The sequence below is a fragment of the Nelumbo lutea genome, chromosome 4 (genome assembly GCF_056320005.1).
Source record: "Nelumbo lutea isolate HS-2025 chromosome 4, American lotus-T2T, whole genome shotgun sequence".
NCBI classification, from domain to species: domain Eukaryota; kingdom Viridiplantae; phylum Streptophyta; class Magnoliopsida; order Proteales; family Nelumbonaceae; genus Nelumbo; species Nelumbo lutea.
The window spans coordinates 45,386,800-45,398,626 of NC_142687.1; the positions used below are offsets into that span (position 1 = coordinate 45,386,800).

General features: G+C 39.2%; 1 protein-coding gene across 7 annotated transcripts; it reads right to left on the reverse strand.

Annotated features, from left to right (window-relative positions):
- Window positions 1–6,669: 6,669 nt before the first annotated feature.
- On the reverse strand, window positions 6,670–11,336 carry LOC148855544 (protein indeterminate-domain 4, chloroplastic-like). 7 transcript variants are annotated; one of them, XM_088984123.1, is made up of 4 exons: window positions 11,011–11,336; window positions 10,531–10,764; window positions 9,868–10,264; window positions 6,670–8,089 (listed from the first exon to the last, which is right to left on the reverse strand). In XM_088984123.1, exons 2-4 carry the CDS (start codon window positions 10,679–10,681, stop codon window positions 6,820–6,822), a joined length of 1,818 nt encoding a protein of 605 aa, XP_088840249.1. In that variant the 5' UTR covers window positions 10,682–10,764; window positions 11,011–11,336; the 3' UTR covers window positions 6,670–6,819. The 7 variants fall into 7 exon arrangements, with proteins under 7 accessions (XP_088840249.1, XP_088840248.1, XP_088840251.1 ...); XM_088984122.1 differs by having other exon boundaries at window positions 10,917–11,330; XM_088984125.1 differs by having other exon boundaries at window positions 10,531–10,759; window positions 11,011–11,242.
- Window positions 11,337–11,827: the final 491 nt, after the last annotated feature.

Here is an 11,827-nt window from a genome sequence, read left to right on the forward strand (position 1 = left end):
TTTCCTCTTCCGTAACATGAGAAGTGATAGAAGAAAAAGAATGCCTTCATCAAGGACACATCCATTTAATATAATATATTGATCAAAGAAATCCTTCTCTTTTGTAATCATTTTGTCTTGATATTCACTCCAACTGCCGTTCTCCCTTTTGATTTTATTGATTCTTTCTTATTTTTTGGTCCGGAATTTGTTACCCTCCTCTTTAAGCTAATTTCTAGGGTTGCAACTTGCAAATCGAGTTGCTACATTATTAGAACTTCAATTACATTGGGCTTGGGTTAGGGCCCGGGCCCATTGAAAATTTAACAAATTCCCAACCCACAACCCAACCCAAGTTGCACCCCAGTTAATTACAGACTTATATTCCTAATATCTTCAATATGGCGGTCATACTTAAGATTGCTCTTGTTGTTGTAATTTCTAAGGTATCTTTGCTTTCAACATTTAGATTATTATCTGAAACTCAATTTCATATTGGAGAACAATATCCTCTTCAATTTTAATATTCTGGGACATTCGTTTTCTGGATTTTGAGAGGGGTGGGGGAATTGGTGAATGGGGTTTTGGTTCTCATTGACCAAGAAATTTATATTCTTTTCTTAGGTTTATGTGGGGATCAGGAAAATAAAAATTTCCTGGGTATTGCCAATACTTAGATGGGACAAAACTGTCCCTTTTAATAATAAATTTTTATTGACTAAAATAGTCATTGTCTTATTTACTTGAGAAAAAAACATGGGTAAATGCATTTACCTGAATAAGTGTATTTACTGGAATAAATAACTTACCGAAAAATGAAAGAAACCTTGAAATATATTTTCAAAGTGGGACATGTTTTGATCTCCATGAACAACTATCAGTCTCTTCAAATTTCACTGAGAATGAGAATGTGGCCATGGATTTCAAAACATAGTAAAGATCAATGTTTTAATAATTGGAATAAGGTCCTGGTTTTACCCAAGGTTCAACCGGCGTATTGGGCGTTTTGATACTTATTTTTTTATCTTTTATTTATTTTTTAATTTTTTTCAAAACTGGTTCAGGGGAATCGGTCTAGAACCCCTCCATCCCCTGAACCGGTCAGACCCCTGATACACCTACTGTAGAGGTGTATCGGAAGGGTCCCGAAACGATACATATCGACTGATACATAACCATACTTTGAACCTTGGTTTTATCGATTAACTGAGCATTTTGTTGATTCAGCCCATAAAAAACTGTCAAAACCTTCATTTAAAGACCCACCAGTTCCTTATTTTCACAGTCCGACCATTCGATGGCTGAGTTTCTGATAAAGACCAACCATTACTATTAACAAGGGAACCATTGTACCTTGAGGCAATTCTCTAAAACCCAAAAAGTAGTTAGGATGTGAATGCATGGAGCTAGTAGTTGTAATCAATAACTAACATGGTATATTGAAACAATAATTTAGGCATCTATAAAAATTTAAAGAGAGAGATGCGCTACCTTAAAAAGCAAAATGATGGATCCAACTACTAGCAATTATTAAGCATCTACAAAGATAAGCCCAAACACAGTCCATCCCATCGCATTCTTCATTGGTCCAATCATATTTGTTGCCGCTGAACCAGAAACAAATAGACAATAGTTTTCCATGAAATTATTAACTTCATTAATAGCATGCCAATTGTTGACTGGCCAAAGCTAAGTTTCTTATCTGAATGACTCATAATATTGAAGTTTCGTGCTACCAACCACGTTCCAAAATTTTGATTGGATATAAGCTGAAGATCCTTCCAAAACTCCACATCTCTCGGATATATTGTACTTATCAGCAGATGGTAATAAGAAGAGATCATATTTAAGTCCGCGAATGCCAAAGGTGATGTTTTGATACTAAGTTGTCAAAGTTTAGCTATTACATTTCGCGTGAAAAAACGTGCGGAAAGACATTAAATGGACTTCACTTTAATATGTCTTTTGACTAACAGAGTTATCAGAACATCTTCCTAAAAGAAATTGTCAAACGGTCCCTATGTAAGCATTTTATTGAACAATGTTGTATTTCAATTTGTACATGTGGAGATCCCAAATTAACCCTTTATTTGACATATAGGAGATAAACGGACCTTGGTCACTTTCTTTGTATAGTTTGTACAATGATTTTGAAAACTAGATCAGAAACAGAATCACTCTGACCATCGGTTCTTGGGTCAAATGGTCTAATTGTCTAATTTGAAACTTGATTGGACAGTTTTAGGGTCCAAAACCAAACCCCAACTCATGGCTGGTTCCCGAGTCAACTGTCTGACCATTTGGTCCCATCCCGTTTTCTTTGTACCTCTCTCTATAGAAAATTGGTACATAGTGGGCTTTCATGCTGAAGTTACAGGGTGTATCGTCACCCATAGGGTCTATTTGATTCACAGTTAGAATTAGAATCAAAATCCTTTGAAATTGGAATTGGAATCAACAGGAATGGGAATGGAAATTGGAATCTACAGGAATGAGATTTCTTTCCCAAGGGAGGGGCAGAGAATGGCTATTCACTCAAATGGGAGAATGCCATTCCACAAGGAATGAGAATGGGATTCCGATTCTGCCCAACCAAATAATTGGAATCAAAATAGCCCATTCCGATTCCAGACCCCTATTCATGTGAACCAAATGAGGCCTTATTTTTTTAAGCAATAACAAAACCAATAACAGCAGGATTTGATCCCAAGTTTTTGCTCTAACCAACCAGAGAACTTACCAAAATTGAGTCACCATCAGTTTTTTTTAATCTTTTTTTGGGAGCCCATTTTCATATACTCATTTTTTTAAAGAAAATAGAAAAAAGATTATTAGAAAGAAGAAGGAAAAAGAAATATAAAGCCCCATCCCACGTAGCCCTATTCAAACAACTGTAATCATAAATGTGATAGCGAATCTGGTGTTATTTATGAGAATTCATAGGTGGGTTTTGATTGGTTAAAACTCTTGCGATAACCCTAACCACAAGAGACCATGCACCTTCACAAAGAAAAACCAGACCCAACTCGGAAAACAGGACCCTTAAGCCTACAACTTCACACTCTCACAAGGAACAAAGCCAGACATCAAGACAGAAACCACCTAACATCAAAGAGCCTTGCCGCCTCTGCTCCCTCTACCTCGTCCTGTTACACTTTTCGAACCTCTCTTGTTTCCCTTAACCATTACATCTCCATAGACACATCAGGTCCTTCAGTTTTCTGTAACCTTGTATTCCTCCAACTTTGTGAGCATTTACTACGTAATCCTCTAATTCAACCTTGTCCAACTCATCATCCACTACGAGATGTTCTTCCTTTAGCCCAACCAAGAGTTCTCAACCGGTTTCCGACCCATATACTCTCTTTTCTAGTGACAAATATACCCCTGGCATGTCCTTCTAGTTCTCCTCCCATGAAAAACAGCCAGCAGTCTTACTCTTCTGACCATCTTGCTCTGCCTTCACCTCTGGGCCAAGCGAATTTGCAAGGAGCCCAAGGCCCACCTAATCCGAAACTCACGGTTCCTCACTTCTGGACACCCCGCTAAAGCTGTCAAACCCTCGTAAGTCGTAACCCCCCCAACCCTAGTGACAGTAGAATTTGAGTTGGGATTTCCTACCAACAGAAATATGTTACAACACCCTACCAACTTCATCTCACACCACACATCTCATTATGAAACTGAGACCCACCATGCATCAGATGCTGTTGGCACTGGCAGGTGATCTGGACTTGTGGAATTTGATGTTATGTCTCCACTACACTACAACCAGTGAGAGAACCTATCAAATGAACTACCATTAGTTGGTTATTGAGTTTCCTATATGTGAGTTTTACTGCAGTCATGAATAAGTAGAAAAGATTTTAAACAGTGGGGTAGCTCTAGTAATATATCCAAGTATACTATTACTATTCCTTGCAAAGGGCCGTACTCCAATATTATAAATGCATTTTGTTTTCTCTTCAGAGATGAATAAGTGGAGAGAGTTTAACTTTTCAAACCCTAACTAGTAGAAAACCCTACAGCAAAGGATCCCACACTGTTAAATATCCACGTTAGAAACAGAACGATGGACCCAGTGGTCCGTATAACCCCCTCAAAGTCCATAGTACCCTACATGGTGTGTGAATGCTTCCATAAAAGACGCCAGACCCAATCACGAGACTACAAACAAACGTTTAGCTGTCTGAGCATATATTATCTCCATTAAAACAAGATTATAGATGCTTTGCGTTGTGATTTATTTTATTCTTTTTCAATCCTTTATTCCTGACTTTTGCTTAACTAAGATATAATCCCGAAGGAAGATATTGTTGTTATGGTTTTATGCATTCTCGACCACAATATTCTGGAATTATATTAATGTAATTTGCATGTGAGAATGTATTGGATTCCAACATAATCATATATTTTATGGAGTGAAACGTTTCTTGTTTCAGATCTGACCCGACCCAACCGATTCCACCCAAACCCCAATTTGGTTTCCCCACAATGAGGTTGCTTTAAGTCGACCCATTTCATTCGTTTACTGACATACTGGTCCGGGCTTTCCGGAATTCGATTGGTACAATTTTCAGCAGATTAGAAAAAGGGTCGGGTAGCTACAGGTCCTTTTAGGACCCGAACCCAGTTTGTCCCCACAAAACCCGACACAGTGAATTATTAAGCATTTCATCTGACTTTAAGGTGGCAATGTATCTATCAACAAAATAGCAAATGGGTACGTCGGGTTAGCCGTTTGAGGATCTTAGTTGTGTTGACCTGACCCGATCCATTACCACCCTATCAATAACAATTTATTTAATTATTTGCTTGTTGTTTTAAATAATATAAAATGAAGGAGAGTGATGGCAACTTTTTGACAAATTGTTTTGGTACTTGGTCGTTGCTATGCAAGTGGGGCATGTAGGTCATAACGTACAAGCGCATGGGACACCTAAAATAATAAGAGAATACTATCTTGATTAATTCAATATTTCAATAAAGTAATGTGGCATGGGAAGGGAAAAAAGATAAAAACAATATAGAAAACAAAATTTTTCAAAAAAGAAAAAAAGTTTAAATAATTAATATAAAAGAAGGTAGCATGAGCATCTGAGGGATAAATCCAAAACGACAAAACTGCCACCGGAGTTTGACAATAATTACCACATCGAAAATTTAGGATTCCCTTTTTCTGCTGCCGTTTGCTGCTCTTCTCCATGAAATGCAGGCGTCTCTCACATGATTCCTGAGTAGTTTGGGAATCAAACAAAAGGGCCAGAGGAGGTTGACAGGTCATCAGCAAAGAAACGCAGATAAGAGAGTGAGCGATGGACGTAGTTGCAATAGAGGATTGAAGGATAAGGTTGGGAGAAAGGAGTCAACGTAGGGGAGGACTTGGAGGAAAACAATGAGCGTGGAATTAATGGAATGTTCAACGGAATGTCAACCAAACCATGCAATTCCAGCACAGGATTTTCAAATTGCTAGAAAGTCGTGGCTCGTGAGTAGAAGGAGACTAGCTACTAACAGTTGATAGCAGCCTAGAGTGTGGCTGTGGCCTGTGGGTAGGCAGATTTAAATTAAGAAGACTCTCTGAGAAAGGTCTTTCTCATGCTACAAAGTAGATCAAAACCCTTTCTCTCTCTCATGCACACACCTTAACTGAACACAGTAATATTATTGTATTGAGAGAATAGAGATGAATATACAAAAACAAAGAATGGAATCGCTTCTGTACGAAGGTGTCTCACGACAAACAAAGAAGACACCATGGAAGACAAGGGGGCTCAACCAGAGCTAAATAATTCTACACCTCTCTCTCTCTCTCTCTGTTACACACATACAAACATACAGACTCGCCCAGAAAGGACGTGAGGTCGAAAACACAGATACACACTTGGGAAGACACATATACACAACCCCTGGTAATTTTCTCTCAGACGGACCAAAAACCGACATGCACATACGTAAACATGGGCACATGCCTAAGCAGAAATACACATTCAACGCAAACGAGAACACCACAGACACACGAGTTCACACTTCACACAGATCGAACAGCCAATACTAAATGCGACAGCAGAGCTCTCTCTCTCTCTCTCTCTCTCTCAAACGATTACACCCGCAGACATGCACACGGAAGATCAAGCCATCAACCCCTATATCTTCATGCAGAGTTTTTCCCGGCCCTCTTTATTCCCTACCTCTCTCTCTCTCTCTCTGAGACTTAAGAGACTAAGACACAGACACACTCACACACACAAAAGTAAAAGGAACCTGTATGCAAAGATGCATGAAAACATCCGCACACACACATATAATCCTGTACGACTTTCCCACAACTCATCATACAGTGGCTAAAAACTAGAGAGTATCAAATATTGACATCATGTTAACTTTTGAGAGATTCCCGATGAGTTTGGCAAGCTATAGACTGTACAATATATTCGTATTGGTCGGTACCCAATACGTCTGTGATCACCCACGAGTGAGATTGTTTGGTTCCAGATGGATGATCAGCGCAAGTGCCATCATATTTGAGGGAAAAAAGGTTACTTTTATTTCATCACTTTCCTTTCTGGCAATAGCCAGCAAAAGTGAGGACAAAAAGAAAAGGCTTAAGAAAAAAGCTAAGTAATCTCAGTTTCACGACTATCTATAAGAAAAACAACTACTCACAGGACGAAATTATGTGAAAATCGATGAGAGATAAAAAAGCCTTGAGGCCCATGTACGTATGAAATCCTACTATAATTAAACAGCATCCATCACAAATTTTGCCCAGTAAAATTCCCCAAGTTGAGTTACATACCTAAAAACTCTCTTTCTTTTCCTTTTTACCTCAACACTGCCTCACTGCAAATTCCCACCTCCAAAAGGTCGATTCGATGTGGCCGACTTCATTTCAGAGTCCAAAGAGCTGATGTCAAGGCCATGATGCTGTTCTCTTTGAGGTATCCCACCACTCATGCTTCTCACCATACCCCCAACACCAAGGAAGTCTCTGGTTAATCTATCTGATCCTCCAATGCTCACTGAAAGGTTTTGATGCAACTTAGATTCGTCCATGTTACACAAATTCGTGCTGTGATGATGCTGATCTAACGAAATCCTATTGGCATTAAATCCTCCAAAGCTCGCTTCTTGTTCATGTCCACCACTAGTGCAGTTTCCTCCAAACCCAGGGACTCCTCCAGATCCACTCCCAAAAATAGAAGAACCACCATTTGCAAGAGAATTCATTAAGTCTTGGAAATTGTTTTCATTTTCTAGCTGCGACCTCATGTTTTCTCCACCACCACCTCCTCCAAAACTTCCTCTAAAATTTGCAGACATGTGAGATCTATCTGATTTGACACCACTCGACGAAGAGCTGGCGAAACCTCTTAGCAAAGAAGCACCATTGCCACTTGTAGTTGAACCCATTTGAGCAGCCTTCTGGAGCAATGCAGTTGCAGACATTTGAGCGATTCCGGTGTCATTTTGCACGGAAGAATTGTAGATGGAAGGGACGCTTGAACCCATGTGATCACCCATTATGCTACCTGAAAAGAGACTACTCCCTTCACCTCCGGGAGGTCCATTAAACTGCTCGGGAATTAATAAACCAGAAGAGGATAGATGGTGGTTGTTATTATTGGTGTTGTTGCTGGTGGTGCTGCTATTGGAGAAGAAACTTAGGTTAAAGAGATTGGCAGCGGTGGCAGAAGAAGAGTTGCTTGGGTTGTTTTGGAGATCAGGAAGCTGCATTAATCCATGGAAGGGCTTGTTTTGCAATAAGCCGTGGTGAGACTGTTGCTCTTCATGGAAGTCTTGGTTTGAGCCTGGAAGGAAGAAGGCCGACGAAGGCGTGGGCTGTGCCGGACGGAATGATGAAGGGTTGGACGGAGGGATCAGATGATCAAACTGTGGCCCTCCGGCACCACCAAGCCGTAGTATATCACTGGATGGGTGGTTCTGATCTTGCAATGAAGAAATTTGTGAACCCACTTGTGATAAGCCTAAACCCACGCTGCTACTTCCATATAGGTGGCTTCCCATGGTACTTAGGCCAGTGGGAATCCTTGCACTCTCTTGAGCCAGTGCATCACAGAAGGCCCTGTGGGTAATGAAACTGTCTCTCCTGCAAAAATTGGAAAGTGAAAATGAATGAGATCAGTTAGTGTAGAAAGGTAAATGGGATCAAGACTGAATGGGGCTTTACGTCAATGTAAGGTGCGGAGGGATGAGGGAGAGCTAGAATCAAATTTGAAATATAAATTCATGTCAAAAAGTAATATTATTGTTTCAATGTAGAATAACAAGTTATTGACATTACATGAAGAAAGAATATAGAACTAATCAGATAATTTCAAATTTAAAAAATAGTTGAATTCAAGAAATTTTCAAGAAAATAACTATATATCTTCACAAAGAAATATTTTGCAGTAGCAAGTTTCTTCCTTTCCTTTCTCATTTTCTGCCAGCATTATTGGTGTTAGAATGTTGATTGGATTTAAAATTTATCTCTGAAGTTAGGCCAATTTTGGTATTCTTTATTCATTCATTAACAAATTGAAAGGTTTCTCTCTCCTAAAGAGATCATTCTAGCTTGCGTTTTCAATTCGTCAGTAATTGAAAAACAAGATACAATTAAGGCAGAAGAAAGCGGTCAATTGAAGATACAAAAATAGGAAATGGAAACTGCTTGAATTTACTTCAATTAGCCAACAAAGCGGGAAGGATTTTAAGAAGGGTAGAAGGAATTTTACTACTAAAATGTGAAAATGATTAATCAACCAACCAAGAACGCCCACTTTCAAGACTGACTCTTCAATAAATGCAAGAAGAGAATTTTTTTTCAGAATTGACAAGCACATCAATTAAGAAGCCCAATTCTAGAACTTGTTCTTTAATTAATGCAAAATTCATTCAGTGTCTTTTTTACCGAGAAAGAATTCTACTAAAATCATGAAAATTACTGATAATGACCTAATATACAAAAGAACCTTTCTAGCTAGCTAATGCACAACCATGGGACTTTCTTTCAGATGCAAAGACCAAACTTCAAAAATTGGACCCTTCAGAGAAACCAATCCTTGATATTGGTTTTTAAATTAAAACCAAAATCCAAAGAAAGAGAGAGAGAGAGAGAGAGAGAGAGAGAGAGAGAGAGAGAGAGAGAGAGAGAGCGCATTTTGATCTTTTCCTCCTAATCCTAACGTTTTCATCAAAAGGGGAACCTGCAAAAGTTCAGGCGTGATCACATCTAGCCAACCCAGAAGAGAACAAACCTGCTAACAAGAACACCCTTCATTACATTGGCATGGCAGCACGTGAATAGGAAAGGAAGCGAGGTGGGAGGGCAAAAGGGGGCGGTGGTTCCGAGGAGAAGGAGAGGTGAACTGTTTTTTGTTTTTTGAAACCTCTATGACCATAGCAGTTTCAGAGATTATTCACGTGGGAGCAGTCCCTCTGCCATTTCCTTACACGTAGTAGTAGTAGCAACAGTCGTAATAGACAAAGAAAGAACCTCAAAAGCCAAAGGAAAAAAAAGAAAAGAAAATAATAATCAGGAAGCGAAAACAAACACCTCTCGAACTTTCATATCTCCTCAGATCTTTTCCCTCTCCTGTCACACGAAGAATCTAAACTCTCTTTTGCAAGCTCGAAGAATCGAAACTCTAAACCTACCAAAACCTAATAAAAAAGTTGCGAAACTTTTGTTCGATCCCTCCATTAGCTCTCTAATTGTTGTATTTATCTTCTCCGAAACCCATCAAATTAATATACCAGTATTTAACTCTCTTTTAACATTTAGGAGCCCAAGTAGTACATCAAGTAGTACTAATTGTTGGCTGTAATGCGATTGATTATGTTCGTTAATGGGCTTAATATGATTAATGGGTATCGGTTTGTTACCTTGAGAAAAGAGTTCCGCAGTCGCATCTGTATTCCCTAGTACCACAGGTCTTTGAATGAGCTTTCCAATCTGACTGCACTGCGTATCTCTTTGAGCACTTATCGCACTTCCACTTCTTCTCTCCATGCTTTCTACAGAAATGTTTCTTAATGCCTGTTAGGTCGCCGAGAGCCCTTGAAGGGTCGTGGTGGACGCATGTGGGCTCCGGACACAAATAAACCCTCCTCTTCACCTCTTTTGTTGTCTTCTGCCTTAGCTTCCAAGGGAGGTTGTGTCCTCTTCTGTGGAGCTGTAGGTTTTGCTCCCTTTGGAATCCTTTGTTGCATACCTCACATATGAACCTGTTTGTGGCCATTAGAGTCTTGGGAGATAGTGCAATGACTTCTGCATCTGGATCTGTTGCAAGAGAAGACAGAGAGAAAAAAGCAGAAAAAAATAATAATAATAATTAGAGAAAAAAAAAAGAAAAGCAACTGAAGATAACAAGTACCCATTTCATTTCCATCAAACAGATTTTAGAATTAGGGTTTTTCTGAGAGTAATTCTGGCAGAAAGGAGGAGATAGAAAAGCTATAAAAGAAGAAGGAAGACATGAAGGATTATTTATTAGTTGGTTATAACTTATTTATGTGCATATGTATGTAGAATTAATAGCTACTTGCTTGGTGTTCCTGGAAGATTCCTCTTCTTCTTCTGGGGTGGTGCGGCTGGAGCGGTTGATGAAGTGGGTGTTGAGGACTGCTGTTGTTTCATCTGGTTTTGATCTTCTTCTCTAATTCCAAAGAAAGGTGTGGACGATGAAGCTGCAGCCATCTTCAACAACTCCCTCGCCTCTTTGTTCTAGCTGCTAGCTGGTGTTGGTGCTGTTCCTTCTCTTTTGTTTCCCACCAACTAATCTAAAATATAGAAATCATCATCAATAACCAAAATTGTCATCAACCCACATGAAAACTCAGCCTCCTTTTTAGTCCTACCCCTTCTCAGAATTCAAAAAAACTAGCAAAGAAGAAAGAAAATTTGAAATTTTAGTTTCCGGGTACTGATCTACCTGAACTAAGGCCTTCTGATAAAGCAAAAAAAAACCAAAATAAAAAATATCTAAAGCAACAGTTGCACTCAAGACATGAAGAGAAGAAGACAACCAAATCCAAAGACCTCTTTCGCCTCTCCTTCCTTCTGTCCTTCTTGTTCTTAATGAGAGGACTCAAAGATGTTCTTCTTTCACTTCCTTCTCTCTATGATTTGTTTGTCAATACCCATCCATCCATCCATCCATCCATCCAACCATACATGCATACATCCTTTTCCTTCTCACAGTTTTCCTGATTTTCCTCTTCCTTTACCCACCACAAATAAAAATACAAAATGAACATTAATTTGGAAGGAGGGAGAGCTTCTATTCATGCTCCTCTCACGCAGGCTACTGTGTCGTTATGCGGCAACGGATTGGGGCCACCGACCTGTAGGCCTTACCCTCTCCCCATCTCCTTCTCTAATATCGTATCTTCTCACCCACGTCAGGACAAACTATCCTTCATCACCACCCTCCCACAGTAAAAGAAGATATAAATAAATAAATAATGAGTTTCAAGAAATTTTATATAAAAAAAATAAAGAAAGAAATAGGTTCGTTGGTTTTCTAATTTTAACCATCTTGGATCCCAAAACCCTAATTCTACCGGATTTATATTCTGTTTTATTTTCCTTTTTTCTTCAAAACACATGTATCTATGTGTATATCTTTTTCCATCTCTTTCTTTCTCTTATGGTAACGTATTAGGCTCGATAAATTTCGAACTGTAGCTATCGGCATAGTCAGTAATTATTTACTTTTTGACATTTTTATTTTTGTTTTCCGGGTGAGATTCCTTGACGGTGACCTCCTCACCTCAGCCTCAGGCATTACTCCGGTACGTGTTACGGTGTAGGTAAACCATGCGAACATCCGTGCGTCACCAA